The sequence below is a fragment of the Xenopus laevis genome, chromosome 9_10S (assembly GCF_017654675.1).
Source record: "Xenopus laevis strain J_2021 chromosome 9_10S, Xenopus_laevis_v10.1, whole genome shotgun sequence".
In the NCBI taxonomy this organism is placed as follows: domain Eukaryota; kingdom Metazoa; phylum Chordata; class Amphibia; order Anura; family Pipidae; genus Xenopus; species Xenopus laevis.
The window spans coordinates 86,140,653-86,156,182 of record NC_054388.1 but is presented as its reverse complement, the minus strand read 5'-3'; the positions used below and the strand labels follow the sequence as shown (position 1 = coordinate 86,156,182).

Below are 15,530 nucleotides of genomic sequence, written 5' to 3'. Positions count from 1 at the left end.
TGCTTTTTCTTGGTATTTAATGATACATGGGTGATATGGTGTTGGGAAGTTGAAGCTTTGAGGCAATTTTCAGATATTTCACCAAAACCATCAATTTTCGGAAAGCCGTGCGAATCAGTCGTTTGGAGCAGAAAGGTATGGGTACCTATTTTAGATTTGGTAGAATGTGTACTTTCCAAAAATATATGGTTTTGTGGGGTAAACATACATTTCTGTGTTTTTACCCCACAGAAAATGCCGTAAATGTGTTGATTTTTGAATGTGCTAACTTACATATTGGGGTCTCTAAATGCCAGGTACTTTGGTAAACCTATGCACAATGGGCATCAAACTGTTTAGTGGCCTCCTGGCAATCATATTCAAGGTGCTTGGTACCTAATACAGTGTGAGATATGCAGAGCAGCAAAATAAAACCTTTGAAGTTATTTTTATAAAGTTTTGATAAATTTTTATAAAAACGGCAACAGACAAGCTTTGATGTTTGGTAGTTAGGAGTAGAGAGATATAGTTACCCATTTTGGAATCAGCAGAATGTGTACTTTCCAAAAATATATGGTTTTCTGGGTTAAACATATTGTTTCAGGATTTTGTGGCCTTGGAATCTAAAATATGTAGTTTTCTGCTTTCAAAATCCGGTAATATACTGCCGGGAGTTTTTGCTATACAGATGCCGTACATCTGCCTAAAACTATACATATCTGGTATTGGCACATTCGAGAGACATGAGGCTTTCCAAATCAGTTGGATTTTCATGCGTAAAATGAAATATTTTTCTGGTATTAATTCATATTTTGTGAAAAATATGAATTTTTCATTTTTTTTTTGTATTTAGCACTATAAATCTTTTTGCAGAGGTGGAAATACATGAAAACTCAGGCAGATTTAGAAAGTTCAGTTTCTCCCGAAAAAGCAATATATAGTTTTCATAGGTAAACTATAGGTTTCCCCTCAGAAAATGCCCCTAAAGTGAGAGAGCAGAAAATGTTTCAAAAACGTCTGGCATTTCGCGTAACCAAAATGTTCAATTCTGCTGGCACTTCAAGGGTTATACAAATGACATGTGGTCCTCCCTATCCTTAACAGTACCCCTAACCAAATCTCTCCTCCATTTTCCATTCCTTTGCCCACTATCTCATCTAACCTGTCTTCCACTGAATCTTTTACTGAAATCTCCTGCAACCCTCTGACCATCTTGTCCCCCAAAACAGCTGCACCATCATCATTGAGGTGCCCCCATCCCTAGCAAAGAGCCTGCGTATTTACACGGTGGTCGGCTTTTTTAAAAGCAGCGTTGCGTTTCTGCACCAAAAACCACGTTTGTCCATGCCCTTAGTTAGATGTTCTGCTACAGCCCATAACTATAGACACCAGGCAGTTTACAAGGAAACCCTTCTGATAACATTTCCTAATAAAGAATAATCCCATTTGTTTCCTTGCTGATTGATAATCCATAGAAACAGTGTCTGTCCTTAATAATGAGCACACATGGTTTAATTTGGAGCAGGACACCAGTATTTACGACTGATTCAATTAATCAAGTAAAATACCAAGGCCTCCACCTTTTCTACATGCTGCTTTGTACATTTGGGGCTGGGGGGGCAGTTCCAATACCTATGAAAGTGACCGTATCCTAAAGAACGCTGGAAGATTTCAGAGTCGGTTTGTTGAAATTACATTAAAGGAGTTTTCCTTCTTTAGTTAGAGACATTGCACTGGCCCTAGATAGTGAGATCCTATTGCCACCTCGTTAGGAGAGTTGTTTGTATTAGTTGCACATTTACTTTTAGATAAAAAGTTATTTAACAAATACTGTGTGTGATTATTACTGTTCCTAGTGGGACCCCTGTAGGTGCATTCCCGGGTCCCACTAGGGGAAGACACGGTGCTAATAAGTACCAGGTAGCCAGTCCCTCCCAGTACCACTGCCAGTGACTCAGGTATGTCCTGTGCCATCAGATAAATGCCACCCGGGAGTGTAACGCCAACAGAAGGGGTGTCCATAGGGTTACACGTTTATTTGCCAAGACTTGTAATTACAATAGTACAGTGTGTATATAAAGGACATTACACAGGATATTTCATGTCTTGCAAACAATCAAAAATGAATGAAATGTCTTTAATGTCAGAAAGTGACTCAGCTGCAATCCCATGTCACCCAACTACCTGCAACACAACAGCAGTGTCTCCCCCCCACCACAAAAAAATGCTGGGCGAGAAAAAAAATGGTCGGTTGAGGGGAAAAATAAATAAAAATGTGCCTGCAAATCCCCCTCCCCCACTAAAATAATTTATATTTACTCTAATAGAACTGTGTGCTTTAACAAACACAACACATACTCCTTCTGGCTTTAACACACAAAATGGAGCTATGTCTGTGACGTGGGGCCAGAGCAGAGATACAGATATGCCAGGCATCATGGGAAATCCCCTGGGCGATGCACCCACCCAATAGACCCTAACTCCACGTCCATTATGGAGCCCTAAAGCTTCATTTTATATATTTGTTTTATTTGTTAAATACTGTGTGTTTGCACCAAATAATATTCATGTGTTTCCAAAATGCCACAAAATAAATAATTGCTGAGTGATCATCTAAACTATTTCACTGTTCAATGTGTTGCCCAATGGATCAAATGGCGCGTTTTACCTTTGCGTTAAAATTTATTATGTCAATTGATCTTTATTTTTTATTTGCCTTTTTCTTCTGATGCTTTCCAGTATTCAGATGTGTGTGTGTGTGTTTGTGTGTGTGGGGGGGGGGGGGTCACTGAAGTTATTCTTCATATTCCCATGGGACTAAGGACAAATGATCTATTTGAGTTAATAGTATATTATATTTTGGATAGTCCCCCCTTATTGCTACAATGATATTCTTGACAATTTTCTGCTCCGAACATCAAATTTAATGGAAAAGTTTTCCTGTTTCAGCACAATTGTGTCCCCAGTGTACAAATGTACAATTCCTCATTACAAAGTGTCAGGTGCAGTGTTTTGTGTATATTTATAGTACAACAATAATTGTGCTGTGAGGTTGGTGGATAACTGAACCCTTAATAGAGGCTTTGGCTGATTGCCCTGGGGCCCAATCCTGGATATGGACGGGGCTTAGTGTTTTTTTACTTCACCCTCTTTAACTGAATCCACGCAGATAGTCGGCACCTCAATAGCTCTAAGGGGTTGGATGGTGTTTAGCAAGTGAGGGAATACAGGGATATGGAAGATTGCTCATAGTACAAGTTACATAGTTACATAGTTAAATTGGGTTGAAAAAAGACAAAGTCCATCAAGTTCAACCCCTCCAAATGAAAACCCAGCATCCATACACACACCCCTCCCTACTTTTAATAAAAATTCTATATACCCATACCTATACTAAGTTGATCCAGGGACTAGTCTGATTGCCATTTTGGAGTCAGGTAGGAATTTTTCCCCCTCTGATGCAAATTGGAGAGGCTTCAGATGGGTTTTTTTACTATGTTACCGTCACCATGTATATATATATATATATATATATATATATATATATATATATATATATATATATATATATATATATATATATATATATTGCCCACGTACAGTTAGGTCCATAAATATTTGGACAGACACAACTTTTTTGTAATTTTTGTTCTGTACATTACCAAAATGAATTTTAAATGAAACAACCCAGATGCTGTTGAACTGCAGACTTTCAGCTTTAATTCAGTGGGTTGAACAAAAAGATTGGATAAAAATATCAGGAACTAAAGCCATTTTTTAACACAATCACTTCATTTCAGGGGCTCAAAAGTGATTGGACAAATTAAAAAACTGAAAATAAAATATTCATTTCTAATACTTGGATGAAACCCCTTTGCTGGCAATGACAGCCTGAAGTCTTGAACTCATGGACATCACCAGATTCTGGGTTTCCTCCTTTTTAATGTTCTGCCAAGACTTTACTGCAGTAGCTTTTAGTTGCTGTTTGTTTGTGGGCCTTACTGCCCGAAGTTTAGTCTTCAACAAGTGAAATGCAGCTCAATTGGGTTCAGATCAGGTGACGGACTTGGCCATTCAAGAATATTCCACTTCTTTTGCTTTAATAAACTCCTGGGTTGCTTTGGCTGTATGTTTTGGGTCATTATGAAACACCTCCCAATCAATGTGACTGCATTTAGCTGGATTTAAGCAGACAGTGTCTCTGAACAGCTCAGAATTAATTCGGCTGCTTCTGTCCTGGGTCACATCATGGATAAACACTAGTGTCCCAGTGCCACTGGCAGCCACGCAAGCCCAAGCCATCACACTGCCTCCCAAATGTTTTATACATGATGTGGTATGCTTTGGATCATGAGCTGTTCCACACCTTCTCATACTTTTTTCTTGCCATCATTATGGTAGAGGTGGATCTTGGTTTCATCTGTCCAAAGAATGTTTTTCCAGAACTGTGCTCACACTCCACCACTCACACAGGAGCGACCAGCACGGCCACATGTAGAGTTTAAGTTGTGGGCTGCACGTGATGACATCATTGCGGATGCAGCGTGACCAGGAAGAAGATGTTCTTATGGGGCCAGCCGGTTTCCTCTACTCTCTCTTCTGAGTCTTCTCGGGGCCCAGGGGCAAGTGGGACGACGGCGAGCAAAGTACATTGGCATCTTGGCATTGTTAATACATTGATCTATTACAACTCTGCTACATTTGACCTGCTTTTTCTTTTTGGGGCTTATACTGACACAGTTATATAGATGTTAGGAGCACCTAGGCCTGGGCTTTGGGGGCCTCTCCCTAAATCCAAGCCTGAAAAATGGATTATACAAACTAAAACCCCTCCCCCATAGGAAATACTTCCTATAGAGAGAACACAAAATTTTAAATTATCTGAGCCCAAATCAAGTGTGAAATTCTGTTGCCCTGCCCCTTGCTACTGAAATAAGATTATCAGAACTGTATCGCTATACACATCACTATATATTGGTGGCATAGCTTCCCCCCCAACTAAAATGCTTACTAAATTGATGAATCATAAAATGATACAATACATGGTTATTGCAAAGGAAATGATCTTTATTGAATGTTGAGTATAATAAAAACAATACATACAATTTTACTAACAAAACTATGCTTTCATAGATAAGAATGTTTAATATAACTTAGTCATCCCCAAAAGTATTTTCTTTGCTTAACCCTTGCTGAAAAGCAAAAGCTTGGCCAAAGGGTTAATACCCTCCCCCCACCCACACACCCGCCCCCTCACCCAGCAGGAGTTTGAATGTTGCCCAGTTGCTTTGGCTCTATGGCCAGTTTTGGACTGGGTTTGGGGGCCATTGCAATGAATCAATAGGCTGGAGAACCTATTGATTTATTGCACCAACCTCCCCACAGCCGACTGTTTGAGAGGCAACTGGGCAGTGATAGTGCCAATCATTAGAGGTAACAGTAGGCTGAGGGGGGTTAGGGAGGGTTTCTTAAACAAATACACTGTTGGGGATTATCGTAAGTCAAATTAGTTTGATCTTTCTCTTCCTATGTCCAAGTCTGTCTTCTAGGTCTAGTCCCCTTCTAAGGTCTTCTTCTAGGCTGATCTTGAACACATCAAGGTTCCACTCTTTACCTTTACGATATATATTTTCTTTGTCATGATTGCAGTGAAGGTTGGTGGGGTAAGGGTTAAGGTGGCCTTTAGACTGATTCGGCAGCTTATCTGTCCATATGGGGTGTTGAGACGGGCCTCCCCGATCAATATCTGGCCAAAAATAAGCCATATATTGATCAGCAGGTTTGATTTTACCTTAGTAAAACTGGCTAGTGGATGTGATCTTTGTCCCATCAGTGCCCTTTGCCATTGTTGTAATGCAATCGTTTGGCCCTGCTCGTTTGGTCTTCTCGGTCTTCTTCAGTCAAGGTCTTGTAAACGTTCAGAACAATCGAAGTTTTTCAATAACTCTTTTACAAAGGTGGCTTCTCTTCTGTATTTTCGTTGTGACATCACAATCTGTCTTTCACATAAATAACACAAACAACAATACCAGCAACATCCTGGTGTTTTCTCTTGGGGAATGATCGGGGCCTTTATCTGTTTTTTAGAAAGGGCATCAAAGTCCAGTTCCTGTAAAACAGGGTAAAAAAAGTTGCTCTTCTGAGCCTGTTAAATGATAATTCCCAGCTATAAGTAATATTAATAGGAAGCAGACACGACATTAGCCAAATGTTCCACAAGTTCCATGATGGGTTGGGATATAGAGTTCTCATTGAATGCCAATGAATACAATTTTCTCTTATCACTTCTATACAATGATTTCTTTTATGATGACTGTTGTAAAGATGTGTAATATATAAACTTTACCTTAAAGAATGAACTTTCCTTCAGTTCCTCTGCATCACATTTACTTCCTAGTCGTTCCTGTGGATTTTTCCTCAAGAGCTATAAATATATATAAGTATATATCGTTATACACACAGCCTGTTATATTTATATCATCAACATTTTTCAGTTAACAGTAAATCAAAAGCAGGATCTGCCCATGTGTTTGCTTTGTATTTAGCCAACCTGCTACATGGTTTCATTGGTCAGAAAACACTTTATATAGCAATTACATTGGCATATTCATTTAAAACTATTGTATTTTTTAAAATGAATGTTATGAGAAATAAAGCAAACAGTTTGAAGGCAGAGTTAACCCTTTCTAGCATGCTAGCTTATGGAAATGCTACAAAGTTGGACAGGTAGGAATCTGTTATCCAGAAAGCTTGGGGTCTGGGGTTTTCCAGATAGGGGATCTTTCCATAATTTCATTCACTGTATATTAAGTGTGCTTACATTTAAACATTAGACCACCCAGTAGGACTGTTTAGCCACCAATATGGATTCATACAGTTCCTTACCATCAAGTAAAAGATTCTATTGAAATAATAAAAAAATGACTAACCCTATAAGGGGTTATTTGCATAAAACTGAATCTATGGAAATGGCCTTCCGGTAATTTGTATCTTTCTGGATAATGGGTTCCCAGATAAGGGATCTCATAGCTGTACTATCATCCAATTGCTAATGTTTGGCTTTAAATTTGGCTTCCATTAGTGGGCTCATACCCTGTCTGTGGGATTATCCCTAAACACAAAGACCCAGTATCCAAATTGCTGACAACTTACATTTTGTATGATACTAGTGGCGTCTTCATCCAGATTTTTTGGATAGTTTGGCTCATTTTCTTTGATCCTCTTAAAAAGGGTTTCCACAAGCATTGCATTGAATGGCAACTGAAAAGGAACAATGGAATTCGATTACAAAGGAAAGAATGCATTGACACGTTAAGTAATTCAGTTTTAGGGTAGGGTTGCCACCTTTCTGTGGCCCAGGCTCTGGGCAGGAGGAGGAGTCATGATGTTAGAGGGGTGGATCAGTGATGTTGAGGGTGGGACAAGAGACATCATGGGGTGGGGCTATGACATGGCGATCAGTAATTGGCTGATCACTCTGTCAATCAAGGAAGATCCTGCCCAGTTTTCCTTACTTGGAAAACCAGGCAGATTGTCTTGACCCAGGAAGCCCATGTCCAGGTGGCAACTCTATTTCAGGGTTATTCAGTTTAATACTACATGAAGCTGGTCATTCAGTTCCAATGCTCCAGCACTATCCATGCAAAACTAAAAATTCTGTTGCAAACAGACACTCACCTTGTTGAGAAGCATTTTATATATCAATACCCCTAGTGCCCACCAGTCTACAGATTTTCCGTAGTTATTGGAACTGAAAATTTCAGGGGCCATATAGGGAAAAGATCCACATGTGGTACGAGCTTTGCCATCATATTCTGCAGCTGAAACAGAGACAAAACGTAGGTTTTAGCTACAAATCAGCATCATTTCTATATGACATTTCTACCTCTGTGTAATTCATGTTCAGAATGTTCTTGTCTACTAGAAATATTAAGTGATGAATAAATATGAATATTTATGTATTTTCCACTTATTTAGTCTTGTTATGGGCTATGGTTGCCATTTTACCTTGGCAGTAGTCCCAATGTTACTTGCTTACTGCCATAGCCCCCTGTTGTCTTTTTATCTCCTAGAACGGTGAGTACTAGTTAATGAAGGTCTGACACATAAATTAATTGGTACATATAAAACTAAACAGTGAGTTGTACCAAGAGTAAGCCCTGCTGTGTGAGCCTCATAAATTATAGGCCCTAGACAGATGTATTTGCTTGACCCCCCCCCCCCCTCCTAGAAAAAACAAAATCTTACTTTTCTTTGAGATGCCAAAATCAGCGATTCTGGCATAACCATCCCAGTTCAGCAAGATATTCTGTGGCTTTATATCTCTGCAATGCAAAAGAACATTATTACTTTAGTACAGGGACACTATTCTATTCTATATACATGTATAAAAAGAAGAGGGTGGTGGTTTTATATTCCTGCCTCATCATGAAGTCAGTGACATTCCCGGGCAAAGGAGCGGGTGCCTTTAAAGTGGATGGAAATAGGAGCCACTGGGGAAAGTCCATTATATTTGGAAGCTTCCAGTTGAAACAAGGGCAGATCAGGGGTGATTCTGTGGCAGCTGTGATTAAATATTAGCATTGTTGTGGGTCAAAGGGGGGGCAACATCACTAGTGTAATGAGCACAATAGCACTCTCTGCACTAGCAGAGCTGAATTTCTGGGTTAAAACCCAGAAATTTAGCTCTTTAAGTTATAAGAAGTGGCTTTTTACTGCCCCTTGTAACTGGCCACTCACTTCTGCCTGAAGCAAAGTTCTCACCCTCCTTCATGGCAGGAGCAGCCCTGGGGCAGATTGAGCCCTTCCCAATAGGAAAGTCTATGGGACTCGCAGCACTTGATCAACACATGGGAATAAATGTTTGCCTTAAGGGCACGTGGTTATTAATATTTGATTCATACTTACCGGTGAATAATATGTCTTTCATGCAGGAACTGTAAGCCTAAAACTATACAACCTGAATAAAATCTACAAAGAAAAAACAAAAAGACTGAGTTATTTCCTAAACATAATATTATATATATTATATCCATATTCACTGAGCCAGGCTCTCTGTTTCCAGGGCACAGTTAACTTTTTTAGCACCAGAGGGGACAGACCTGATACTTTCCTTCCAATTACTTTTCATTCACTCAAATGGGCACAGGGTCACCCTATTAAACATAAAGAGCAGATTTCCAATGACAAATGGAAATCCATCTCTTAAAGTTTCCATGGGTGCAAACAGAAGCTCCTATACGCAGCACAGCATTAAATGTTCAGCACGTCCCATGCATGGGTATAGGACTTAGGGTGCTGCAAAAATCTTACCCTTAGAACGTCCCTAACAGTAGAATGCTACTTACACTGCTGTCTCCTTTGGAAAGGAACGGTGATTCATATAACTTGCCAAATCACCGCCGGGACAGTAATCCATTGCCAAGCAATAATGGTCTTTGCTCTTAAATGAGGCATATAGGCCAACAAGGAAAGGGTTGTGCTCTCTTTTAGCCTCTTCAAGAATGGCCTTCTCCAGTTTCAACCTGAATATTAAACAAAAACAAAAATGTGCCATTAACTTTCTACTCATTGGCTAAATAATTGGCCCTCCATTTAAACTGCATAATGTCCAACTGCTTGGCCCACATACTAATTGTTTTGATCACTGTCAAGTTGGCCTGTGCTTAATTGCCTTAAATCTAAGGATATTTGAAACAGATACAAAATCTCCATATTCATTCCCATTTAACTCACCTCGTAATGTCAAAAATGGTTGTTATCAAATCCCTTTTTATTGTCTTGATGGCAACGTCTTTTCCAGAAGGTTTGTGTTGTGCAAGATATACCTGGAGTGATAGAAACAGTGAGGAAAAGTGCAGTCAGTAACCAGAGATTTGCTTATTTGTAGTTTTTTTAATCTTATTTAAGGACTGATCAACTCACTTTTCCAAAGCTTCCTTTACCCAGTACACTCTGCAGGTCGTAGTCATTGATGGATGTCTTAGACACTCTGAAAGCACATTGAGAAGTGTTAAATACATATAAAATATACAACAGCCAGAGAAATTCTGTACATTATATCCTTATAATACACAAAAGCCATGAATATCTTGTAAATGATGTCCTTATAAATGGTGAGTTCTGATCTTATCAGTTATAAACGGTGAGTTCTGATGTCATTTCTGTCACATGACTCACTGAAACGTGTGTATTATAATAAAAGAAGTACCCCCAGTTGCAAAATATGACGATATTATAAGTTACCTCGGCGTTCCATGACCATAAAATATATATATATGGTCATGAAACTTCTTGGTAACTTATAATATCCTTATAATTTACAAGAGGGGGTACTTTATTCACTATATAAATGCTGCTTAGTGATGTCACCAGTTATGTCATTTGTCACGTGACTCACTGACACTTGTATCATAATAAATAATGTCACCCCTGTTCGAATGAGGATATTAGAAATCATCTTGTAATGACTTGTATGAAATCACTTGGACAATTTATCTGGTTGTGGAACTATTTGATAACTTATCCTTACAGTTTATGATAGGGGGCAAGTTATTCACTATATGAACAGAATATATGTTATTACTCATGGAACGTGTATGTTCCAGTACAACCTATGTGTTTATCCAAAACATGATGCCTTCTGAAATCACTGCCTGGCCTTTAATGTGAAATCATCCCGAGCATCTAGTGATAAACTTTATGTAACTTAGTTCTATCACTTGGCCCCTCTGATCCCAGCAGTCTCCTGGGTAACAAATAGTGGGAATGTGCAGAGAGGCCAGGGATGACAAACAGAACCATTTTTGGGGGTGCCTCCCTTATATAAATAATATATTAAAGCTACAATCCCAAAATATGTGTTTTGCAACCAAAATCCAGGCAGGATTTCTAGCAGAAAAGCTAAAGTCACCGTGGAACGTACCTAGTCTTCTCCTGTCCCTGATCTGCTACAGGAGTTGCTTGAACATTAGTTGAATCCAACCCATTCTCACAAGGCTCTTGAGAGTCTGAAAATAAAAATAGTGTTATTGTTACACAGCTTTTAAGAAGTACAATCCATAGTTGTGAAACAGACAGGAATGGGGCCATTCTAAGGACACATTATTAGGATTGCCATCTGTGTGCTTTTGACCCCAACAGCCCAGTTTTATGAAGGACTGTCAAGGTCAAAGCTGCCTACCCGGTTTTCTAAATTAGGAAAACTGGGCAGGATTTCTTATGATTGATGTGGCAATTGGCCAATTGCTAATTGCCATCTCATAGCTCCACCCCAGATGTCATGACCCACCCCTGCTGCATCATGGACCCACCCCTATTATATTGTGGCTCCAACCCCTACCAACGGGAGTTCAATGGGACAGAAGGTGGCAACCCTACATATTATACAATGTGCTACTTTTGTCACATTTGTAGCTGCTGTTCAGAAATATGGAAGATTGCTGTATGAAGAATAAATGGTTACAAGGTAATAACCATTACACTGGTTCTTTTCAGACTAAAATATAAATTGAATAATTACTCATCAAAAACTGTACCTGGAAGAATTTCAGCTTCTCTGATTGGGCTTCTCACATATTCCTGATTTATTCCACTATATGATTCACTAAGTTGTGTTTTAGTGGTTTCCTCTCTGACATTTTCCTTGTTTTCTGCTTCTTTGTTTAATAATTCCTTAGTTTTGTTGTTTCCTTCTTTCTTACAGTTGTTATTTTCTACACTATAAGCTTCTTTACTTTCAGGTTTCTCCTCGTGGCTTCCACGAGATTTGATGAGATCAGCGTCACTGCTGCTACTGGAATCCTATGAACATCAAAATGACTTTTATGTAATAATATCTGCTAAACTTATATTCAGAGAAAATTCCAGACTAGGGAAGGATTTATTTTAATCAAGAAACTGCTTTCCTATTAAAACAGGGGAGTAAGTAAAAAAATCAAGGGGTTCTGCCCATTTGCTGCCAGGGTTGTCCATATCCCAGATCCATGCACATAGGACTGATTTGTATAAGTTATTTATATGTTTATTTCTTGTATAATTAATATAGTGCTTTTTATATCGAAGCAATTAAAGTTGTGTTATATTTTCCCAGTGGAGTGTTTGGAAGACATTACAGTCATTCCGGATTTATGTGCTTGTGAGGATGCGGGCGCTAGGACCCAGCGGGCCTAGGGGTGGCCAAGCCCAAAATCGGGGCCTGATTACAGTAAAAGGGCAAAATAACCAACAAAAGATTATTTTCTGTTACAAACAATGTGTCCCTGATACATTTTCTCCTTCAGTTATTAGACTAAACAAGGTATTAGTAACCTTACCGTTGTGCGGCCTTTGCAGAAGTTCAATGCTCTGCGAAGTCTTCTAAACATTTTCTGTAACATAAAGTATAGAAATATATAATATATATATAGAAATATAACAGAGTTTATTGTAACATGAGAATTTTATGTTTATTTACTGAAGTTAAAAAAGAGTAAAACCCCTCTCTGTCTAGTTGCCGACCAATTGTTAATACCACTTTAATTGCCAATATCTATATTGTTCAGTTCCTAAGTTTCTGATAATTAAGAATAATTTCAATAAATATTCTTAATTATTAGAAACTTAGGAACTGAACAATATAGATATTGGCAATTAAATTGGTATTAACAATTTGTCGGCAACTAGACATAGAGGGGTTTTACTCTTTTATAACTTCAGTAAATACATAATCAGGTAATTATATCTCTCTCTTTCGTTAAAGTGACGTTGTAATTTAATTAGGGTGTACAAAATAAATCTCGCTTTTTCACACAAATTTTATGTTCATTGTGCTTTGGAAATAATGTACATTTAATATGGAAGTTCCACTGCACCAATGACAGAGCCCAATAAACATTTTTACTTCCTTGTTCTGTGACAAAAAGTTCACACAATTTCCCTCCCAACCCCTAATTTGCATAAATGTGTCAGCAGTATTGGGCCCTCATACAGCTGCTGAACTACAACAGAGAAGCAGAACTGTAAGTTGTGCTTCATTAAGTGCAAAAGGGATAAATATCCTTGACGCTGATCATTTACTGGATTAGCAGGCCCGGGAAGACCGGAAGAAACTGGAGGGATAGGGCCATGACCGGGTGAGGAAGAGGAAACCCGGAAGGCAGCGCAAGGGATTCTGGGAAATGTAGTTTCAGGGAGGCGGCGGGACATTAGTGTAGTCAAAGGCAGGAGCGGGAAAGGAGTCTGCGCCATTTTGGAAGAAACTGACCCCCCCCACCCGCCCATTTTTTGTCGGGGAGATGAGAGCGTTAAGGAGAACAAGTCGCAGCCGCTCAGGAGGGTAGGTGTTGGAATGGGAGAAGGGAGTATGGCGGAATTTTGGTAGGTCTGAGGCTAGGGGGTGTGGTCATTGGCCATGGTTAAGAGGGGAAGGTCAAAACAAGGGGCCAAGTCTCAGGATGTAGATAGGTCCAGGAGCAAGGGGATCTCCATAGGAGCAGCCTTCAGCGGCTGGGGTGGGGATCCCACTGGACATTGGTTATAATGTTAACGTTAAATATATGTTATTAACTTGTGGATAAATAAAAGTGGCTGGGGCCTTTCCAATCCAATAAAGAAGAGTCCTGTTGTTTATTTAATATTAGGGGGGGAAGTAGTTTGGGAAGAGGGTCCAAGACTTGACGATACTCAGGTCATGCCTTTACACTGTCAGCTCATAGCTCAGGGTCAGTGTGATACAAGATGAAATCATAGACTCAATTTTAATATATTCCTCAATGACTTTTATTATACTTCTAGTGTAGTATAGTGGCTACACAATTGTTGTTATCAAACTGGGATTAGATATTCATATTAGAAACTATTTCTATTTATGTTTACAGGCCTTATAAAAGAGAATACTGAGAGGTAAAATCTATCTCTAAATTCCATTCAGTATTTGGGGTGCTGTCATGATATGTAATACCTACTGTATGTAGTGAATAAAGTACCCCCTCTTGTAAAATATAAGGATATTATAAGTTACCGAGGAGTTTCATGGCCATATAAAAACACGAGGCCGAAGGCCGAGTGTTTTTATACAGGTCATGGAACTCCTCGGTAACTTATAATATCCTCATATTTTACAACTGGGGGTACTTTATTTATTATAATAAACAAGTTTCAGTGAGTCATGTGACAGAAATGACATCAGAACTCACCGTTTATAACTGATGACATCAGAACTCACCGTTTATAAGGATATCATTTACAAGATATTCATGGCTTTTGTGTATTATATATATATATATATATCTCATATCAAGCTGAGAATCTATATGGACAGTGTGTAGAAGCTACATAAGATAGTATTTATATCTGACTCCTGGGCTCTAGCACTAAAGCTATTGAATTCATATGTTGATAGAAAATGATATATTTAAATGATATCTCTGAATTCCTCTATGTAAGCATTCAGTAAGAGAGCACATACATTATATCACTAAAAAGAATTGTAACAATGTCTACTTACAGGTCGAGGTCTAATTGGTGTAACTGAATTCTCCCCATTTTCTGAAAAGAAAAACAGAGTTTATTGTTAAACAGCTTTTAACAAGTACAATCCATAAGTGTGAAACAGACAGGAATGGCGCCATTCTAAGGACACATTATTAGGGTTGTCACCTGTGCGGTTTTGACCCCAACAGCCCAGTTTTATGAAGGACTGTCTGGGTCAAAGCTGCCTACCCAGTTTTCCAAATTAGGAAAACTACAGGATTTCTTATGATTGACGTGGTGATCGGGCAATTGCTGATATATCATAGCCCAACCCTGATGTCATGACCAGCCCCTACTGTGTCATGAACCCACCCCCATTACATTGCAGCTCCACCCCCTGCCCAGAGTTCCACAGGACAGAAGGTGGTAACTAGTGATGTGCAGATCAGGATTTCCCTGACCCTAATCAACCCGCCCTTGGCCTTGGCCGTCCACATCCGACTTCCGTGTTGCTTTTATAGACCTACCCCACCAATGATGTCACAAAAGGGGCGGGGTGAGCAGATGTAGCGTCTATAAAAGATGAACCCAGAAGTCGGAAGCCGTCATTTGCCCGGTGGCGGGCAGGGAGAGCAGGAGAAGAGCTTGATCCGCACCTGTGAGGAAGAGTGTGAGGTTGGCCCGAACCCACCTGACCCACGGGGAAATTCACGGGTCCCGCGGGTATCGGGCGGCCCGCACATCACTAGTGGCAACCCTACATATTATACAGTGGCAGCTATATATATATATATATATATATATATATGTATATATATATATATATATATATATATATATATATATATATATATATATATATATATATACATATATATATATATATATTCCCAGTACATTGGCCCACTCGATACAAGTTAATAACTACAGGTATGGGATCCATTATTCAGAAAGCTCGGAATTACGGAATGGCCAACTCCTCTAGACTTTATTTTATCCAAATAATCCACATCTTAAAACTGATTTCCTTTTTTTCTGTAATAATAAAACAGTAGCTTGTACTTGATCCCAACTAAGATATAATTAATCCTTATTGGAAG

At 39.1% G+C, this 15,530-nt stretch overlaps 1 protein-coding gene and 1 long non-coding RNA gene across 2 annotated transcripts; both read right to left on the bottom strand.

Moving 5' to 3' along the window:
• Positions 1-5,245: 5,245 nt before the first annotated feature.
• LOC121399072 (serine/threonine-protein kinase N2-like) lies at positions 5,246-7,235 on the bottom strand. Its single transcript, XM_041578898.1, has 3 exons — positions 7,132-7,235; positions 6,326-6,403; positions 5,246-6,088 (listed from the first exon to the last, which is right to left on the bottom strand). Exons 1-3 carry the CDS (start codon positions 7,222-7,224, stop codon positions 5,876-5,878), a joined length of 384 nt encoding a protein of 127 aa, XP_041434832.1. The 5' UTR covers positions 7,225-7,235; the 3' UTR covers positions 5,246-5,875.
• A 2,486-nt stretch (positions 7,236-9,721) lies between these two features.
• On the bottom strand, positions 9,722-11,035 carry LOC121399161. The gene is made up of 3 exons (XR_005964786.1): positions 10,904-11,035; positions 9,904-9,970; positions 9,722-9,806 (listed from the first exon to the last, which is right to left on the bottom strand). It is a non-coding gene; the product is annotated as an uncharacterized LOC121399161 (long non-coding RNA).
• Positions 11,036-15,530: the final 4,495 nt, after the last annotated feature.